Source organism: Argopecten irradians, chromosome 9 (assembly GCF_041381155.1).
Source record: "Argopecten irradians isolate NY chromosome 9, Ai_NY, whole genome shotgun sequence".
In the NCBI taxonomy this organism is placed as follows: domain Eukaryota; kingdom Metazoa; phylum Mollusca; class Bivalvia; order Pectinida; family Pectinidae; genus Argopecten; species Argopecten irradians.
Window position 1 is genome coordinate 43,014,499 of NC_091142.1, and position 22,871 is coordinate 43,037,369.

The 22,871-nt window shown below is 34.0% G+C and overlaps 2 protein-coding genes and 1 long non-coding RNA gene across 5 annotated transcripts in view; 2 read left to right on the forward strand and 1 right to left on the reverse strand.

Annotated features, from left to right (window-relative positions):
• Positions 1–4,573, reverse strand: part of LOC138332388 (trafficking protein particle complex subunit 11-like) — a 49,511-nt gene extending 44,938 nt beyond the window's left edge. Inside the window, exons 1-4 of one of the 2 annotated variants that reach the window (XM_069280466.1) lie at positions 4,473–4,573; positions 1,933–2,165; positions 1,450–1,619; positions 454–639 (exon numbers count right to left, since the gene is read on the reverse strand). In XM_069280466.1, the coding sequence (XP_069136567.1) occupies positions 454–639; positions 1,450–1,619; positions 1,933–2,136 (560 nt within the window). In that variant the 5' untranslated portion in view covers positions 2,137–2,165; positions 4,473–4,573. Of the gene's footprint in view, positions 1–453; positions 640–1,449; positions 1,620–1,932; positions 2,166–2,847; positions 2,962–4,472 lie in introns of those variants that run through there. The other variant, XM_069280467.1, reaches the window with a different exon arrangement.
• Positions 4,574–4,715: 142 nt separating this feature from the next.
• LOC138332389 (RWD domain-containing protein 4-like) lies at positions 4,716–18,304 on the forward strand. Of its 2 annotated transcripts, none has more exons than XM_069280468.1 (7): positions 4,716–4,810; positions 5,820–5,926; positions 7,343–7,423; positions 9,505–9,614; positions 11,173–11,218; positions 16,151–16,258; positions 17,728–18,304. In XM_069280468.1, the coding sequence occupies exons 2-7, from the start codon at positions 5,903–5,905 to the stop codon at positions 17,917–17,919; spliced, it is 561 nt and encodes a 186-aa protein (XP_069136569.1). In that variant the 5' UTR covers positions 4,716–4,810; positions 5,820–5,902; the 3' UTR covers positions 17,920–18,304. The 2 variants fall into 2 exon arrangements, with proteins under 2 accessions (XP_069136569.1, XP_069136570.1); XM_069280469.1 differs by lacking the exon at positions 7,343–7,423 and adding an exon at positions 9,106–9,186.
• Positions 18,305–18,371: 67 nt separating this feature from the next.
• LOC138332390 (uncharacterized) lies at positions 18,372–19,663 on the forward strand. Its single transcript, XR_011209831.1, has 2 exons — positions 18,372–18,483; positions 18,517–19,663. It is a non-coding gene; the product is annotated as an uncharacterized lncRNA (long non-coding RNA).
• The last annotated feature ends 3,208 nt before the right edge of the window (positions 19,664–22,871 follow it).

A 22,871-nucleotide genomic window follows, 5' to 3' on the forward strand; every position in this document is an offset into this window, starting at 1 on the left:
TGGTTTGTAATTATTTCCAGTAAATATCTTGGAAAGTCTTTTATCCTGTTGAACTAATGATGGCTGTTTTTTACCTCTCTGCATATTCATCAATCTTTCATATTTATGAAAGCCAAATTTTGACAACAGCCTTGCAAATATTTTGCTGAAAAGACATTTTAGAGTATATTTTCAGATATTTTAGTATCAAGACAATTGAGTCACAATAGATCTTAATCATAAAATCATCTTTAGAAAGTCTGTCAGAAATGTGTTTATTCTCCTGTATTGGCAACCCATCTGAATTCTCTAGAATGGCTGTTATCTAACAACATGGAACCCACAGTCACAACGTTACTGACAGAAATACACAGCTTATTAATCAAAGTATGTCACATAATAATGTTGAATCTTTTTATAATACTAGAATGAACCAAAAAGCTTTGTAGTTGGTAACAGTAGATTTCCCTATACCTGATGGTGTAGCCAATGAGATGATCTGTGTGTGGTAGAACATACAGTTGTTTGGCAGACAGATCACAGGCACTACACAGCGATGCAGCCCTCTCCGCAGCCACAACATCCTCCCCCGGGGGTAGGGGAGCATTCTTCTGGATCAGTACAACGGCTACTTTAGTTCCTCTGTTCAGTAGGCTGTTCCTGTAGGGAAAGCATTCGGAGGTTATGTAAGCATAAACTGACAAAGAATCTCTCAGTCTGGTAATATCAATGTATAAATGTGTGTGTGTGGGGGGGGAGGGGAGGAGGGAATGGTAACAGTATTTACTATTAAAACTTAACTAATACAGTACCTTTATTGTTTGCAACAGTGTTCACACCTAAATGTTTTTCATATAATAGACGCACATCCTTGATTTTGTGTAAAAAAAATGACAGTAAATGTTTACCTTACACTTTACACACAATGGCACACTAGATTTACCGGACAATTTCCACACAAATAGCACACTCTATTTACCTGACAATTTCCACACAATGGCACACTAGATTTACCGGACAATTTCCACACAATGGCACACTAGATTTACCGGACAATTTCCACACAATGGCACACTAGATTTACCGGACAATTTCCACACAATGGCACACTAGATTTACCGGACAATTTCCACACAATGGCACACTAGATTTACCGGACAATTTCCACACAATGGCACACTAGATTTACCGGACACTTTACACACAATGGCACACTAGATTTACCGGACAATTTCCACACAATGGCACACTAGATTTACCGGACAATTTCCACACAATGGCACACTAGATTTACCGGACAATTTCCACACAATGGCACACTAGATTTACCGGACAATTTCCACACAATGGCACACTAGATTTACCGGACAATTTCCACACAATGGCACACTAGATTTACCGGACACTTTACACACAATGGCACACTAGATTTACCGGACAATTTCCACACAAATGGCACACTAGATTTACCTGACGATTTCTACACGTGTGGCACACTCCATCTGTTTTTCCTTCCAGAGATGTTCATCCCAGTCAAGGTCGTAGAAAACAACAACAACAGCTGGGACTTGGTTCAAGTGTTTGTTCATCCAGGACTTTTTGAGCACCCCCTTAGGAATGTACCACTCATATGACTGGCGCTATGGGTAGAAAAATAATATAACAGTATTAGTAAAATATATATACATAGATACATTGATAGTATTAGTAAAATATACATACAATGATACAGTTGTTGTACAGAAAAACAATGTTATACACTTTTAACAGTCATACTTCATTGAACTTGCTCAATGTTAATAGAAACACATATTTTTAGAGCTGTCTCCCCCTTAATTCCAGTGCATGTGCTAACCAATACACACATATATATATATATTGGATTTATTTACACTAACAATTTTTTTTTTATATCAGTTTGGTAATTCTCACACCTAAACTTTTTTAGCTCACCTTGTTGGTTCTGCACTTGGGATATTCATGATCTCCGGCAGTGACCTTGAACTGTAGTGGGACGCGATCAGACCGTCGGTTATTGAAGAACGAGTTCCAGATCAGTTTATGGATAGCATTATAGGTGATATCTAGTCCAGTGAGAGAGACTAAGGCTGTCGGCCGACACAGCAGTTCCTGAGGAAGATTACTCGCCCACGCCATATTGTAATTAGTCAGTGGTCATCTGTAAACTAGAAACAATTGAATGAATATTAACAATGTATTTAATCCAACAAAAATAGACTACCAACATGATTCAATTTGAATACATATATATTTTGTCATCCTTTCTATACTAGTATATATATAATGATGAATTCAGGTCACTTGTGGTTAGCTATAGGGATGGCGGGGGGATGGAGTTGTGGAATTGTTTTTCGACAGCCAGTAGTATTTAAACCAGATTCAATTTTGATAGTAGCTATAGGTTATAACAAATGTCATTTATGAAATGCAGTTTGCACCTAGATTTCAGTTTGATTCTATTTTCACGATAATAACAAACAGTACTCAAGGAAAAACGAGCAAAAACTTTCACTGGAAGTTCCCTAAAGTTCACCACACACAGGTCATGGCAGACATCGTGAAATTTGCCGGTCCGATGGACATGTCTGGCAAAATTTGTCTCGGACCTATTTTAAAATCTGGTCAGGACCTACCGTCCGGCAATTATTGAGTACTGGACGTTAGTAGAAATGGTGTCTCTGAAGTATTACGCAGGTGCTGAACCTGGCAAATATGTAAACTGCATAAGATAAATTAGATAATCATGAAAACAGCTGCCCGGATACTTATAGCAAAAAGTTATGTTTACTTCAAAAATTCACATTAATGTTCGGTCCGGCAAAGTCTTGTTCGGTCCAGCTTACTCACAGTCCTTGCCTGTCCGAATGTCCAGCCTTTTTTTTCAACTTTCGCGATGTCTGTAATGGGAGTCCTGAAGAATTTTGGTTGTCAAGTAGGACTTTGTTTTTTGGGCGATTTTTTTTTTGGAGGGGTGGGGGAGAAATCTGTGTTATTTTTCCCTTCCTTTTCCATTTCTTTGATATTTCCTCTATCGGTTGAGACCATCCGCATATCTGTATATATATCTTGACTATGAAGTGCAATCACAACGACAGGTTAATTTTCCAGGCACACACTAAAAACTGGAATTCAGACTTCAATTTTTTACTTATTTGGGCATGCATGTTCAAAAATTATTTGTGACATCAATAATGCAATGAGTGACCCAATGGATATTGACACACTATAGCAAGTCTTTTTCAACAAAACAATATTTTGATAGTATACTACAGTCTCAGTGGGGCTCTAGAGGGACGCATGAAATGGGGTAAATACATAATTACGCATTAATATGTCACTACGGCCGTCCAAAGGGTATGTATTAAGGGACGGGGTTTATAAAATGTAATTCATTCTACCATAATAAGGCCTCTACACTAATTAATTGACTGTTCATCATCACCATGTACTCCAACAATGTTAGAGGTATAGCACAACGAGACACTTTTGGAACATTACGTCGTGTCTAACCTCTAACTTCCGATAGGCCATTTACCCGATGCTGAGGGTAAAATTTTCAAAGTTTGGATTGTGACAATATAAAACGTTTAAATCATATCTTTACTTTTACTTGCATTCTGCCCACTTGAATTCACGTTCCGTTTTTCGAGTAACCAGCCGCCATATTTAAAACTAGGTCAAAATGTTACGGAAGGGATTCATCATATCTAATCTGCTAAAATACTATCTTATGAGGCCTCAAGTTATGGTTTTCCTAGATAAATGGGACAATTAATACCTAAACTGTAAGTACACATCATTGTTATCACTGTTAGAGCAAGAAATATTGATATTATTGCACTTTTCCTTCCGCTTTCATCTGACGTCGGAAGCTGCATCAAAGAAATAGGCCTCTGGAAATGAGAGTCGACAGTCAGCAAAATAATGTCTGATAAAAAAAACGGCTGACCAGTCGACTCTCATGTTATGGGAGTACATCACCATGGACATGTTCAATGATAATCATGCACTCACTGTCTAACTTTTTTCTCCAGCAATCTCTTGCATTATATACATCCTTATCATCAAAACCTTACACATTCTTAAATGACCAGGTATAAGATAAAACCTACAATTGTAAAGGTAATTAATCTGCATGCACTACAATAATTTATTGATTTTTACCCTGCTTTCTAGCATACTCTCTTTATGCTCCTTAAAATATTAACACACAGTAGATATCTATTTTTTTATAAAGTGTTATATTTCAGAAGAAGGAACTCTTTATGTATAGACTAATTAATAGTTTTAGTTTAGCCCTATAACCTGTTTAGTTTGCAGGACTGCCGTCAGCACTGAGGCTCGTAAAAGAAAAAAAAGTATTTGTGCGTTGCTCAGGCTATAGTAACGTTTTACATTTATTCTATGTAAATATAGAATCTATCTTTGCTGACAAAGAACAAATTTTTACCAAAGCCATCAAAAATACTTACAAAGAACACGTTCAACGTCCCGATTAAAATACAACCAGTGACATTTCAGCAGGCGTCTTACAGGAAATAGTAATGCAGATCTAAAGTACAAAACGGATAATAATTAAATTCCGTAACTATTTAAAAAAAAATCATATTTTTTTATTAGAAACTAATTTATTCTGTAGGGGTTTTAATTTTATATGGGGAAAATGGAGTTGAGATGTTCCTTGTAAATATGTTTTTTTAGAACTTTAAAATTAAATCTTCGATCCGGATTTACGTTTATACATTTAGACAAAACCAAGATGTCTGCGCCCATGATGTGGCATGAGTGATGAGTGAGTGTCAAAACGATTGTAAGTGCACTACATATTCATCTTATTTTGAAATGCGTTTTCTATGCTGAGATTATTTGTATTTTTTGGCACGTGTGCCTACACAAGGCTTATTAAAGTTTCATTTTCCTGTCCAACACAAAATTAAATATTTTTTGCATTTAGGTACATGTGGCAGCCATAGGGACTAGAACCGTTTACGTTTAACTGGTTGGACCTAGTTTTTCGTTTATGAATTAAACACATTTATTAAATTTGTTTTACAGTTTTTAATTTTGTTGAGGTATAATTAGCCATATGATAGCAAAGAAAGAAGTTTTGATAGTAACATTATTCTGTCATTTGGTTGCAACGATGTCATTCTTTGAAGATGCTCGTTACATTTTGTTGACATATTAATTGTGATACAGAAGGAAACGACTTCATATAAAGTTTTGAGTGGATAAACTATATACATTTTTAGCAAGATCAAAGACAAAAAAAAGGATATGAAAAATGTTGGACTGAAAAATGTTTTACCAGGTAAAATTTCTTTGTTATTAAAAAAAATGAAAAAGCACTGATTCCAATGGGAAAAATGACATTGTTTTCATACTTTATGGAATATTAATAATATAATGTAGTTTTAGGCAGTTAAATAATTGCAAAACGTTATTACAACCCAGGCCACAATTTGCCAATCCTGTTTTGACAAGATATTGAGGATTGATTGAATTAAGGATATAAGTATAATTAAATTGGGACTGTATCTGAATATTTTATAGAGCATTTTCTTTATTTACAATAAGATTAATAAATCACCCGATTAAATGATAATGAAATGTTTGATTTGATGATAGGATAGTTAAGGTTGACCTAATTAATCTAATTGATTCTTTGAGATTATCAGTACAAGTCTAATGACGACACTTATTCTTGAACATCACAGATGTATAGGAATTCATCTGATAATTCTTTGACAAGTTTAATGTCTTCCATTGTGTTTTGATGAATACCAGGAGCGACGTATACATTTGTTTTACTATTTTAGAAGTCCACACATGAAGGGATTATGACTCAAGTCCTAGGATACACACTGTTGCTGTAGATACACCAAAGCAGACTAAAAACAGGATGAGTTGTAAAGAACAACAAGAGGTAAATTATTCTGTCTGGGATCAAATGTACATCATGTCCAGATCATCTGGTCTGGGAAAAGTTCTTGATTTAGGATTCTGTAGATTATTCATGAGTAATCTTTATTCAAATTTCATCAACATTTTTTAACATAATAATCAGGCCAAAGTTTTGATTTCAGTGATTTTTCAGGGTATTTTGGGAAAAAAGTTTTTGACACCAATTGGGAATTTTTTATCTTAAAATTTTTTTATCAGGACAGCTTTTTTTCTCAGCAATTTGATTTGGGAATTTTTCATTGTAATTGGGAAACCCCAGTTATATAAGGAGAAAAATCACTGGATATCCTTAATCCTCATCCTATTACGTGTACCTGTTACAATTATATTTACCTGCCCGTGAATTCGAGGTCATTTACATATACGAGGCCGACGCCTCTCTGATCCACCTATGTGATTAGTATAGTGTATACATGCTCATTAGTTACATTTACTGTACTAAGACATTGATTAAAAACCTATTACCAGTCCAAAATATCATCTTTCAATGAATGTTGTAGAATATTACAAATATAGTAGCAAATCCAACAGTACACAGTATAAGGAAGTACAACCATCTTGATATCACTGATTATTTTCTATACTCTAAATGAACTTATTTTAGCACAAACGAGAAAAACTGTAAATTACGATTTATTAGTGTGGATATAAATTAGCGCAATTTGATGGTCAAAATCCGGAAATCCGGAAATACCCTTTTCTAAAATTAGTGTTAAATGCACCTTACTAATGGATTCATGAATGAATGACGACGATCACACACTCGACAGGTAGGTCAGTAGTGAGATGATTTCACACATTAAAACTACTATTAAACGTACTGTCGTTCAGTGTCTTTTTGTTATTTCTCGATGATTGTAAATACAATATTAGATCAATTCAATTCTGCCTAATTGTATATCTATGAAATGGTGTTATTAATTTATGAATGAACTAATTTGGCAATAAAAGTTTTGTACTTCTGCTTTTGTCATGTTTGTGTTTTAAATTGTTTCACAAACACTATTACACTATATTTGTCAAACCCTATCGGTTGCTGGACGGTTCCAATATGATGCGAGGGTATAACAGCTTTTACATGTGTCCATATTATGTATGCCCCCTTAATTAATAACGGGACAGTTTTGTAGACACACTGATCAGCTCTACCAAACTACCGTTATGACTGTGTACATATTGTTAACATGTAAACTTTCTGTTATTAAAATTTTAGTGTTGTACATGTACATAAATTAGCCCTCCAAAGATAGCACAAAAAGCACTAAAATTGAACTACCTGGTACTGCTAAAATACCGGGAAGTACATTTACGGTAATTAATTTATAATAAAATTTTTTGGTACTGAAATTACAATCATGTTTTTTTTTTATTGGTTTAGGAGGAACTGGAAGTACTACATTCCATTTATGAGGGAGATGAATCATTCAAAGAAGTGAGCCCAACAACATTTCAGTACAAGGTAATCTCAGCTGTAAAACCATATTGTGGATAATGCTTTGGGTACTGGATGAGAAAAAACAATCATTTTACAATTTGATCTGGATTTAGAAGCTGAAATACCATGGTACACAGACCTACAAAATACATAAAGTTTACTATAATCAAAACATCATTTGTGAAAAATCAAGGACAAAGATGAAAAAAATAAAAAAAAAATCACAATCAATCAGTAAATTATTATAAGACACTGTTTATTCATATTAAAACATATTTTGTGAGGAGATATATCAAATTACTCATGTAAGATCTTCTGGTTGGGAAAAGTTTCTTTCATTTAATTCTGTATAGTATATTCAAGAAGTAATCTTTACAAAGGCTTTCAATCAACATTTTTTTGAAGATTATCCTGAGGAAAGCCCAACAAGTTTTGATATTTCAGTGATTTTTCAGGGTATTTTGGGAAAAAAGTTTTTGACACCAATTGGGAATTTTTTATCTTAAAATTTTTTTATCAGGACAGCTTTTTTTCTCAGCAATTTGATTTGGGAATTTTTCATTGTAATTGGGAAACCCCAGTTATATAAGGAGAAAAATCACTGGATATCCTTAATATCCTCCATCCTATTACGTGTACCTGTTACAATTATATTTACCTGCCCGTGAATTCGAGGTCATTTACATATACGAGGCCGACGCCTCTCTGATCCACCTATGTGATTAGTATAGTGTATACATGCTCATTAGTTACATTTACTGTACTAAGACATTGATTAAAAACCTATTACCAGTCCAAAATATCATCTTTCAATGAATGTTGTAGAATATTACAAATATAGTAGCAAATCCAACAGTACACAGTATAAGGAAGTACAACCATCTTGATATCACTGATTATTTTCTATACTCTAAATGAACTTATTTTAGCACAAACGAGAAAAACTGTAAATTACGATTTATTAGTGTGGATATAAATTAGCGCAATTTGATGGTCAAAATCCGGAAATCCGGAAATACCCTTTTCTAAAATTAGTGTTGTTAAATGCACCTTACTAATGGATTCATGAATGAATGACGACGATCACACACTTGACAGGTAGGTCAGTAGTGAGATGATTTCACACATTAAAACTACTATTAAACGTACTGTCGTTCAGTGTCTTTTTGTTATTTCTCGATGATTGTAAATACAATATTAGATCAATTCAATTCTGCCTAATTGTATATCTATGAAATGGTGTTATTAATTTATGAATGAACTAATTTGGCAATAAAAGTTTTGTACTTCTGCTTTTGTCATGTTTGTGTTTTAAATTGTTTCACAAACACTATTACACTATATTTGTCAAACCCTATCGGTTGCTGGACGGTTTCAATATGATGCGAGGGTATAACAGCTTTTACATGTGTCCATATTATGTATGCCCCCTTAATTAATAACGGGACAGTTTTGTAGACACACTGATCAGCTCTACCAAACTACCGTTATGACTGTGTACATATTGTTAACATGTAAACTTTCTGTTATTAAAATTTTAGTGTTGTACATGTACATAAATTAGCCCTCCAAAGATAGCACAAAAAGCACTAAAATTGAACTACCTGGTACTGCTAAAATACCGGGAAGTACATTTACGGTAATTAATTTATAATAAAATTTTTTGGTACTGAAATTACAATCATGTTTTTTTTTTATTGGTTTAGGAGGAACTGGAAGTACTACATTCCATTTATGAGGGAGATGAATCATTCAAAGAAGTGAGCCCAACAACATTTCAGTACAAGGTAATCTCAGCTGTAAAACCATATTGTGGATAATGCTTTGGGTACTGGATGAGAAAAAACAATCATTTTTACAATTTGATCTGGATTTAGAAGCTGAAATACCATGGTACACAGACCTACAAAATACATAAAGTTTACTATAATCAAAACATCATTTGTGAAAAATCAAGGACAAAGATGAAAAAAATCAAAAAAAATCACAATCAATCAGTAAATAATTATAAGACACTGTTTATTCATATTAAAACATATTTTGTGAGGAGATATATCAAATACTGGGATAACACTTATTCCTGTGTTTTTCACATAATCCTATAGTATGGAGAAGAAGGCAGCTACAAGGCTTTCAATGTGGAGATTGTTTGGGGTGAAGATTATCCTGAGGAAAGCCCAACAATCAACATGGATACCTTCTACAATAAACACATGTACGTATATTATATTGAAATACCATATTTCACCACAAATAACACCCCACCCAGAGAGGAAATAAAGGTCAAAAGTGTGTAAACAAAACATCATTGTGGTTTGCCACTTGGTTTACTCAAAAATATGTTTCTTTCTAATGGATATCTTATACAATAAATACATGTCGGTATATTATACTGAAATACATGTAAGACAAAATCTCTGATAATCTGTTGCCTACCTTGGGTTACCTCCCCTTTATCCCATATATCCTTTTGTTCTCTAGATCTGTATGATTTCTAGATGAATTATCTCCCTTTGTTCAAACCTATGAGATGGATCACCTTCACTCATTCACTTCTATAGGAGATGAGTTATCTCCCCTTTCCATTTGATGACCTCAGTATCTCAGTATCCTTTTTAACTTGACATGAGTAACATACAATTCCTGTCATATGAGATGGATAATCGCCCCTTGGTCACTAGAGCGCTGCCTTCTACTGGCAACTCTCGGGTCAACAAAGTTATTACTCTGGCAGTCAACACGCAGGGTTCTTTTTACTCAGGTATGAAAAAAATAGATATGTTATGTGGATGGTGAAGGTTAATTTCAGAACCCTAGTATTTGGAGAGTTTGATCAGAGTTAATGGCGGAACAAGGATGATGTTTTCATTTATTTAAAACAACCGGTTTTGCCGTTTGTTTAAGTTGTTACCGGTATTCCAAGTATAAATCTTCTCTGGCCTGCAGATTTTGATACAAGCTTATGAGAGCTTTGTCAAGACTTGGATGAATAATATAAAATCATCAGATCCGCCTTAAGTTCATAGGCGAACAACTATTTAGAGGTGCAACCAGTCAAACCGTATAAACGAAAACAACTCTGGAGAGCATGCGACTGACAGAGAATTTGACATTTCTATAAATAACCCCACTCATACTCGAGTTGCCAGTCGAAGGCAGTCTTAGAGATGGCCTGGGTTTATCTCCCCTTTTCATGTGACATGAGTAATCTTTATTTTCACATCATATCTGAAAGGTGTCCATTACACTTGAATAGCCTACCTTTTTCTGTGGTATCAGATGGGTGATCACCCTTTGTTCTCTATAGAAGATGGGTTTCCTTCCCTTTGTGGAATGAGATGGGTGATCTCCCTTTGTTCTCAATAACAGATGGGTTTCCTTCCCTTTGTGAAATGAGATGGGTGATCTCCCTTTGTTCTCTATAGAAGATGGGTTTCCTCCCCTTTGTTGAATCAGTTGTGTGATCACTCTTTGTTCTCTATAGAAGATGGGTTTCCTTCCCTTTGTGGAATGAGATGGGTGATCTCCCTTTGTTCTCAATAAGAGATGGGTTTCCTTTCCTTTGTGAAATGAGATGGGTGATCTCCCTTTGTTCTCTATAGAAGATGAGTTTCCTCCCCTTTGTGGAATCGAACGGGTGATCTCCCTTTATCTTGGTTGGTTTGACAACCTTTTAGTGATAGCTATAATAGTTGTGAACTTTACTGCTCAATATTGTCCTGAACAGACATTTACAGATATTTATAGTTTTTTTATAATTTTATTTTTTTCAGTCTTAATGGAGTAAAAGAAAAAATACTGGATGGTCTCAAGGAACAGGTAGGGAGAATTGGTTTTTGTGAATAAATCAGACTTACAGAAGGAAGGGAGGGATTTGTTTGTTAGAGTTATCTCCCTTCTGCCATTAACATATAATAGATCCTCAGTTGTTCACCTGCGTTACTTTCAAGTATTTTTATCATTATTCATGCTTTATGCAACCAGCTGTTTTTTCGCTGATTGACTATCTACCCAATGGCCAATGGTCAATATGTACACTAAATTTGTTATCATAAAATTTCCAGTTGATTATAACTGATTTATACACTTTAGGACTAGTTACTTTGGGAGGTCTTATATAAGATGCTTGACGATTTAAGCATGGGTTGTAATATTATATTGATAAAACTGTTTTAAAACAGAAAACATATGCTTCTAAAAATTATGATAATCATTGTTTATCCACATCTGGCTTTGAAATTTTCCAAAAGTCAATCTTTCAAATATTCCAACAATATCCAGAAAAACACTCTTACTAATATGTTCATTGTTTTTAAACTGTACTCTCATCAAGGTCAGATATCTAATGTGTAACTAATGTTAATGTTTAGTCTATAGATACTGTGAATATGTCCCATCAAGGTCAGATATCTAATGTGTAACTAATGTTAATGTTTAGTCTATAGATACTGTGAATATGTCTTATCAAGGTCAGATATCTAATGTGTAACTAATATGTTAATGTTTAGTCTATAGATACTGTGAATATGTCCCATCAGGGTCAGATATCTAATGTCTAACTAATGTTAATGTTTAGTCTATAGGTTCTGTGAATATGTCCCATCAGGGTCAGATATCTAATGTGTAACTAATATGTTAATGTTTAGTCTATAGATACTGTGAATATGTCCCATCAGGGTCAGATATCTAATGTCTAACTAATGTTAATGTTTAGTCTATAGATACTGTGAATATGTCCCATCAGGGTCAGATATCTAATGTGTGACTAATGTTAATGTTTAGTCTATAGATACTGTGAATATGTCCCATCAGGGTCAGATATCTAATGTCTAACTAATGTTAATGTTTAGTTTATAGATACTGTGAATATGTCCCATCAGGGTCAGATATCTAATGTGTAACTAATGTTAATGTTTAGTCTATAGATACTGTGAATATGTCCCATCAAGGTCAGATATCTAATGTGTAACTAATGTTAATGTTTAGTCTATAGATACTGTGAATATGTCTTATCAAGGTCAGATATCTAATGTGTAACTAATGTTAATGTTTAGTCTATAGATACTGTGAATATGTCTTATCAAGGTCAGATATCTAATGTGTAACTAATGTTAATGTTTAGTCTACAGATACTATGAATATGTCTTATCAAGGTCAGATATCTAATGTGTAACTAATGTTAATGTTTAGTCTACAGATACTATGAATATGTCTTATCAAGGTCAGATATCTAATGTGTAACTAATGTTAATGTTTAGTCTATAGATACTATGAATATGTCTTATCAAGGTCAGATATCTAATGTGTAACTAATGTTAATGTTTAGTCTATAGATACTGTGAATATGTCTTATCAAGGTCAGATATCTAATGTGTAACTAATGTTAATGTTTAGTCTATAGATACTGTGAATATGTCCCATCAGGGTCAGATATCTAATGTGTAACTAATGTTAATGTTTAGTCTATAGATACTGTGAATATGTCCCATCAAGGTCAGATATCTAATGTGTGACTAATGTTAATGTTTAGTCTATAGATACTGTGAATATGTCTTATCAAGGTCAGATATCTAATGTGTAACTAATGTTAATGTTTAGTCTACAGATACTGTGAATATGTCCCATCAAGGTCAGATATCTAATGTGTAACTAATGTTAATGTTTAGTCTATAGATACTGTGAATATGTCCCATCAAGGTCAGATATCTAATGTCTAACTAATGTTAATGTTTAGTCTATAGGTTCTGTGAATATGTCCCATCAGGGTCAGATATCTAATGTGTAACTAATATGTTAATGTTTAGTCTATAGATACTGTGAATATGTCCCATCAGGGTCAGATATCTAATGTCTAACTAATGTTAATGTTTAGTTTATAGATACTGTGAATATGTCCCATCAGGGTCAGATATCTAATGTGTAACTAATGTTAATGTTTAGTCTACAGATACTGTGAATATGTCCCATCAAGGTCAGATATCTAATGTGTAACTAACTAATGTTAATGTTTAGTCTATAGATACTGTGAATATGTCTTATCAAGGTCAGATATCTAATGTGTAACTAATGTTAATGTTTAGTCTATAGATACTGTGAATATGTCTTATCAAGGTCAGATATCTAATGTGTAACTAATGTTAATGTTTAGTCTACAGATACTATGAATATGTCTTATCAAGGTCAGATATCTAATGTGTAACTAATGTTAATGTTTAGTCTACAGATACTATGAATATGTCTTATCAAGGTCAGATATCTAATGTGTAACTAATGTTAATGTTTAGTCTACAGATACTATGAATATGTCTTATCAAGGTCAGATATCTAATGTGTAACTAATGTTAATGTTTAGTCTATAGATACTGTGAATATGTCTTATCAAGGTCAGATATCTAATGTGTAACTAATGTTAATGTTTAGTCTATAGATACTGTGAATATGTCCCATCAGGGTCAGATATCTAATGTGTAACTAATGTTAATGTTTAGTCTATAGATACTGTGAATATGTCCCATCAAGGTCAGATATCTAATGTGTGACTAATGTTAATGTTTAGTCTATAGATACTGTGAATATGTCTTATCAAGGTCAGATATCTAATGTGTAACTAATGTTAATGTTTAGTCTACAGATACTGTGAATATGTCCCATCAAGGTCAGATATCTAATGTGTAACTAATGTTAATGTTTAGTCTATAGATACTGTGAATATGTCCCATCAAGGTCAGATATCTAATGTGTAACTAATGTTAATGTTTAGTCTATAGATACTGTGAATATGTCCCATCAGGGTCAGATATCTAATGTGTAACTAATGTTAATGTTTAGTCTATAGATACTGTGAATATGTCCCATCAGGGTCAGATATCTAATGTGTAACTAATGTTAATGTTTAGTCTATAGATACTGTGAATATGTCCCATCAGGGTCAGATATCTAATGTGTAACTAATGCTAATGTTTAGTCTATAGATACTGTGAATATGTCCCATCAAGGTCAGATATCTAATGTGTAACTAATGTTAATGTTTAGTCTATAGATACTGTGAATATGTCCCATCATGGTCAGATATCTAATGTGTAACTAATGTTAATGTTTATTCTATAGATACTGTGAATATGTCCCATCAGGGTCAGATATCTAATGTGTAACTAATATGTTAATGTTTAGTCTATAGATACTGTGAATATGTCCCATCAGGGTCAGATATCTAATGTGTAACTAATGTTAATGTTTAGTCTATAGATACTGTGAATATGTCCCATCAAGGTCAGATATCTAATGTGTAACTAATGTTAATGTTTAGTCTATAGATACTGTGAATATGTCCCATCAAGGTCAGATATCTAATGTGTAACTAATGTTAATGTTTAGTCTATAGATACTGTGAATATGTCCCATCAGGGTCAGATATCTAATGTGTAACTAATGTTAATGTTTAATCTATAGATACTGTGAATATGTCCCATCAAGGTCAGATATCTAATGTGTAACTAATGTTAATGTTTAGTCTATAGGTTCTGTGAATATGTCCCATCAAGGTCAGATATCTAATGTGTAACTAATGTTAATGTTTAGTCCATAGATACTGTGAATATGTCCCATCAGGATCAGATATCTAATGTGTAACTAATGTTAATGTTTAGTCTATAGATACTGTGAATATGTCCCATCAGGGTCAGATATCTAATGTGTAACTAATGTTAATGTTTAGTCTATAGATACTGTGAATATGTCTTATCAAGGTCAGATATCTAATGTGTAACTAATGTTAATGTTTAGTCTATAGATACTGTGAATATGTCTTATCAAGGTCAGATATCTAATGTGTAACTAATGTTAATGTTTAGTCTATAGATACTGTGAATATGTCTTATCAAGGTCAGATATCTAATGTGTAACTAATGTTAATGTTTAGTCTATAGATACTGTGAATATGTCCCATCAAGGTCAGATATCTAATGTGTAACTAATGTTAATGTTTAGTCTATAGATACTGTGAATATGTCCCATCAGGGTCAGATATCTAATGTGTAACTAATGTTAATGTTTAGTCTATAGATACTGTGAATATGTCCCATCAGGGTCAGATATCTAATGTGTAACTAATGTTAATGTTTAGTCTATAGATACTGTGAATATGTCCCATCAGGGTCAGATATCTAATGTGTAACTAATGTTAATGTTTAGTCTATAGATACTGTGAATATGTCCCATCAAGGTCAGATATCTAATGTGTAACTAATGCTAATGTTTAGTTTATAGATACTGTGAATATGTCCCATCAAGGTCAGATATCTAATGTGTAACTAATGTTAATGTTTAGTCTATAGATACTGTGAATATGTCCCATCAAGGTCAGATATCTAATGTCTAACTAATGTTAATATTTAGTCTATAGATACTGTGAATATGTCCCATCAGGGTCAGATATCTAATGTGTAACTAATGTTAATGTTTAGTCTATAGATACTGTGAATATGTCCCATCAAGGTCAGATATCTAATGTGTAACTAATGTTAATGTTTAGTCTATAGATACTGTGAATATGTCCCATCAAGGTCAGATATCTAATGTGTAACTAATGTTAATGTTTAGTCTACAGATACTATAAATATGTCCCAAAAGACTTTTTTATTGTTATTTTCATTGTTATTAGGTATACTAAATCATGGTTTTTATCTGCATTAAGGTCAAATATGTAATGTTTAACTAATGTAATAGTCTAATGTAATGTAATGGATGTTGTAGTTACCAGATTTAATGGGATGTGCTATGTCCTTCACGCTGTTTGAGTGGGTGAAGGAGAATTATGATGATCTGGTGGCGGACCAGCCTGATTCTCAACCAAATATACAGGTAAACCAAATATACAGGTAAACCTAATATACAGGTAAACCTATTATAGAGGTAAACCTAATATACAGGTAAACCTATTATAGAGGTAAACCTAATATACAGGTAAACCTAATATACAGGTTATCCAAATATACAGGTAAATATATGGGTAAACCTAATATACTGGTAAATATACAGGTAAACCTAATATACAGGTAAACCTAATATATGTGTGCCAGTAAACTAAATATACAGGTAAACCTAATATACAGGTAAACCTATTATACAGATAAACCTAATATACAGGTTATATACCTAATCTACAGGTAAACGTAATATACAGGTAAATCTATTATACAGGTAAACCTAATATACAGGTAAACCTATGATACAGATAAACCTAATATACAGGTTATATACCTAATATACAGGTAAACGTAATATACAGGTAAATCTATTATACAGGTAAACCTAATATACAGGTAAACCTATTATACAGCTAAACCTAATAAAAGGTAAACCTAATATACAGGTAAACCTAATATACAGGTTAACCAAATATACAGGTAAATATATGGGTAAACCTAATATACTGGTAAATATACAGTTAAACCTAATATACAGGTAAACCTAATCTAAGGTTAACTTAATATACAGGTAAATATACAGGTAAACCTAATATACAGGTAAACCTAATATACAGGTAAACCTAATATACAGGTAAACCTAATCTAAGGTAAACCTAATATACAGGTAAATATACAGGTAAACCTAATATACAGGTTAACCAAATATACAGGTGAATATATGGGTAAACCTAATATACTGGTAAATATACAGGTAAACCTAATTTACAGGTAAACCTAATATACAGGTAAACCTGTTATACAAGTAAACCTATTACACAGGTAAACCTAATATACAGGTAAACCAAATATACAGGTAAACCTAATCTAAGGTTAACTTAATATACAGGTAAATATACAGGTAAACCTAATATACAGGTAAACCAAATATACAGGTAAACCTAATATACAGGTAATATACCTAATATACAGGTAAACCTAATATACATGTAAACCTATTATACAGGTAAACCTTATATACAGGTAAACCAAATATACAGGTAAATATACAGGTAAACCAAATATACAGGTAAATATACAGGTAAACCAAATATACAGGTAAACCAAATATACAGATAAATATACAGGTAAACCTAAAATACAGGTAAACCTGCAGATCTGGGCCTGATTCCTCAAAGCAAACTGAAGTCATAAACAGATTTAGGTTAAAATATTTACAAAGTTAAATAAGGAAAACTAATGTTTTAACTTAATTCTTGTGCTTTTTTTGTTCTGAGAAATTGGAGCTACATGTAGTTTTATAGTTAATGCATAAATAATTTTAACAAATGTTAAAAAATGATTTTGAGATCTTTCCATTCTCAATTTGCCATGTATTTAATCTCCTGTGTGTTATTTTGACAGAGTGAAGACAAGACAGAAACTAATGATATTGTGGAGACTTCAAAAAAGAAAGAAAAGAAAGAACAGCTCACTAAAAACCAAAAACGTAGACTTTATGAAAAACTGAATGCCCAAGGAGACCGGCCCCGGGGCCACGACTGGATGGACATTATCCGTCACCTCAGTCAAACAGGAGGGTCAGCAAAGGAGTGATCCATGGAAACGGGATCCATGGAAATTAAGGATTTATGGAAACTGTGACATGTGGCAATAAATATACCCTTACAAACATGGATCTTGGGAAACAGAGGATCCAGGATCATTGGGACATTGAAACCATGGTAATTAGGAAATTGGTGTCCATGGAAACTGGGATGGGGCATGGAATTTAGGGAGTCGGGGGAAATATGGGCTCAAGATAACAGTCTAATGGAACAAGGAACCCATGACAAGGGTAGATCTGTGAAATTAGGAATGAAAACTGGCAGTCAATACAGGGCTGTACAGAAATCAGACTGTCATTACAGGGCTGCACAGAAACCAGACTGCAAATACAGGGCTGTACAGAAATGAGACAGTCAATATGGGCTGTACAGAAATCAGCGGTCATTACATGCACAGAAATCAGCAGTCATTACAGGGCTGCACAGAAATCAGACAGTCAATACAGGGCTGTACAGAAAGCAGACTGTCATTGGGCTGCGCAGAAACCAGACTGCAAATACAGGGCTGTACAGAAATGAGACAGTCAATACTGGGCTGTACAGAAATCAGCAGGTCATTACAGGGCTGCACAGCAGAAATCAGCAGGTCATTACAGGGCTGCACAGAAATCAGACAGTCAATACAGGGCTGTACAGAAAGCAGACTGCAAATACAGGGCTGTACAGAAAGCAGACTGTCATTACAGGGCTGTACAGAAACCAGACTGCAAATACAGGGCTGTACAGAAAGCAGAGTCATTACAGGGCTGTACAAAAATCAGGGGAATTATGGAACAATCGATAATTTATAAATAGATAATACTACATATGGAATCACAATAACTGAATTCTTACCTGTGAACCAGGAGTGAATTGTACACATTGTGTTACAAAGTAGATCAATGTGTCAGGTCCCTGTGCAATATAATTAGATTAAATTACTAACTGATGTCTGAAATAGCAGACATGTTATAGGGAAATTTGCTTTAATATTGATAAAGTATAATCTCACTAAAGGCCTGATAACTTATACATGTATATTATATATATATTATTTAAATGGATGATTGAAATATCCTTGTTGTAGATATGAAATATGTTTCCATGGTTGATTTTCAAAATGGAAAGTGCTAAAAATAGAAGAATTGTGTACACAGTAAACATGTATACTTACCTTGCTGATCATATGATTCCATGTCAACGAGATGAAAATGTTTTCATAAAAGAAATCACATGACTTAAATACATTATACAATGAAATGTACCTGTATAAAACATACAAGGAAGATATGAAATGTTACTTACATACATATTTTTGTATATCATTTTTGTCCTGAATTTAATTTTCAAAAAAAAAAATAAAAAAAAATTAAATATTCATTAACTTATATGGCATGTTGTTTTGTATTTATCAAACTTAATTTTAATAAAGGGACATTTTTTTTCAGTTGTGACAATTCTTCATTTGTAATTTAAGAATAGAGTAGGAATTGTAGAAAAAAAAGTAAAAAACCATCCAATAATATATTAGAAGAACCAAGATTGAGTCTTAAATTATAAACACTCTTGACATTTTTCCAAGCATGTCTTTTTTACCTCGGTTTCCTCAGACGCTGATACCAGTCCCAGGGACGAGTGTCCAAACTTTGTGTGAGGGTCAGAGGAAAGATAGGTATAACTTCACTATCAGTTCCTCAAGGCCTGTTACAGCCCATTACTGTTATACAGACACAATAAATATCATATTGATATCATGTTTTGTTTGTCTTGTCTGTTACAGACCAATAGGGTATATCAGCACCATTCACATTCATTTACTAGTTCGTTCAAATAAATGGCTTTTTTAGGTCATCTGACCAGAAGGGTTAGAATAACCTAAAGTCATCATGCACCGTCCGTTGTCATCTGCCATGCGTAAACTTTTCATTCAAACGACTTCTTCTCAATAAACTTAAGGCCCAAAGTACTCATATTTGGCCTGTATCATGCTGGAATGAAGGGCTATCAAAGTTGTGAAAATAAATGACCTTGACCTACTTTAGAGGTCACAGGAGTCAAATAGACTAAAATCTTTGAAGGACTTTTCCATACTAGCCAAAAGGTCCAGGGTACTCATATTTGGCCTGTAGCATGCTGGGATGAAGGGCTACCAAAGTTGTGAAAATGAATGACCTTGACTTACTTTCAAGGTCATAGGAGTGAAATAGACTAAAATCTTTGAACGACTTCTTCTAACTAACCGAAAGGTTCAGGGTACTCATATTTGGCCTGTAGTATACTGAGATAAAGGGCTACTAAAGTTGTGAAAATGAATGACCTTGACCTACATTAAAGGTCACAGGGGTCAAAAAGGCTTAATTTTTGAACGACTTATTCTAACTAACCAAAATGTCCAGGGTACACATATTTAGCCTGTGGCATGCTGGGATGAAGGGCTACCAAAGTTGTGAAAATGAATGACATTGACATACTTTCAAGGTCACAGGGGTCAAATAGGCTAATTCTTAGAACGATTTTCTCTATCTAACCAAAAAGTTAAGGATACTCATATTTTGCCGGTGACATGCTGGGATGAAGGGTTAGAATAGTTATAAAAATGAATGACCTTGACCTTCTTTCAAGGTCACAGGGGTTAATTAGTCTAAAACCTTTTAACTACTTCTTTTAATTTGCCGAAAGGTTCAGGGTATTCATATTTAGCCAGTAGCATGCTGAGATAAAAGGCTACCAAAGTTGTGGAAATGAATGACCTTGACCTACTTTCAAGGTCACGGGAGTCAAATATTCCAAAATCTTGAATTTTGAACTTCTTCTCAAGTTCTACCGGTGTGATTTAGCTGAAACTTGCATGAAATGATCCTGACATAGTCCCGACCAAGTGTTGATATACACGTATTTTATGTCGATGCAAAATCCAAGATGGCTGCCACAGCTGCCATCATGAAAACACAATTTGAACTTCTTCTCAAGTTCTACCAGTGCGATTTAGCTGAAACTTGAAACACGAAATGAGCCTGATATGATCTTGACAAAGTGTTGTTACATCTCTGGTTGATCCCAAATCGAAGATGGCTACCATGACACCATATCTAATTATTTTCCTATACGGCTTTTGCCAAGGTATTTAGATGACTGTTAAGGCCAATGGGCCTCTTGTTTAAGTCACAGGGGCCAAATTGGCTTAAATTTTAATTAATTTCTCTTTAGTATATTAGCCTGTAGCATGCTGGATGGAGGTGTCACCAAGTTTGTTCAAATTAACAGCCTTGATCCTCACTCAAGGACACAAGGTTCAAATAGGCCAGATTCCTGAAAGATGCTCCACCGCCGACAGAGCATAAATGATATTCATTGTTTGAACAATAATTGGTGTTCAATCGTGTGTTTGTATGTCCAATTAACACAAAAAAATTTTTTTTTTTCATTTTGCCTTTGGTGCATGCGCAATCAGTACTTCATTCCATATAGGATATAGTGCGTCGGAATTTTTTCGGGATGCAATTAATTACATGTATTTTTCATATTTTTAACTTGACGTTGAATTAGAAGCTCAAACTTTTCAATGGTGGTTATGGTGTAAAGAAAGTCATTTTTGTAACTGAAGAAAAATACTAAATCGTCTGCTCGTGTTTTTGATAGTGAAAAAATACTATTTGTCGGCGCATCTCGTCACTTACAATGTACTAAGAGACCTACCCACCCAATGATGTGCTACCAAGTTTGTTCAAATTGGTGACCTTGGTCCTCAATTTTTGGGTCCAAACAGAAATATAGGTAGTTCTTATAAAACGCTACTAGTCATAGAGTTCCGCATTGATTGTAAACAAATTAGACATTTTAAGAAGGGGAATTTAAGTGGTATAAATATCTTGGCTGTGGCCTCCCGGGCAGGAGGAACGGGCCTGTATATAGTGGAAAATAGGGGTCCTTTACATTGATCCCCATAGATCTTTGTAAGTAAACAACAAACCACCCCCAAGCTACCACAACCAATGAATCGTCAAACAATCACCACAGATTACCTAGATCAATAGCATTAACAACCACACTACCACAACCAATGAATCGTCAAACAATCACCACAGATTACCTAGATCAATAGCATTAACAACCACACTACCACAACCAATGAATCGTCAAACAATCACACAGATTACCTAGATCAATAGCATTAACAACCACACTACCACAACCAATGAATCGTCAAACAATCACCACAGATTACCCTAGATCAATAGCATTAACAACCACACTACCACAACCAATGAATCGTCAAACAATCACCACAGATTACCTAGATCAATAGCATTAACAACACCACACTACCACAACCAATGAATCGTCAAACCTAATCACAGCACAGATTACCTAGATCAATAGCATTAACAACCACACTACCACAACCAATTGATCGTCAAACAATCACCACAGATTACCTAGATCAATAGCATTAACAACCACACTACCACAACCAATGAATCGTCAAACAATCACCACAGATTACCTAGATCAATAGCATTAACAACCACACTACCACAACCAATGAATCGTCAAACAATCACCACAGATTACCTAGATCAATAGCATTAACAACCACACTACCACAACCAATGCAAACATCGTCAATACAATCACCCACACTTTGATTACCTAGATCAGAATACCTATAGCATTAACAACCACACTACCACAACCAATGAATCGTCAAACAATCACCACAGATTACCTAGATCAATAGCATTAACAACCACACTACCACAACCAATGAATCGTCAAACAATCACCACAGATTACCTAGATCAATAGCATTAACAACCACACTACCACAACCAATGAATCGTCAAACAATCACCACAGATTACCTAGATCAATAACATTAACAACCACACTACCACAACCAATGAATCGTCAAACAATCACCACAGATTACCTAGATCAATAGCATTAACAACCACACTACCA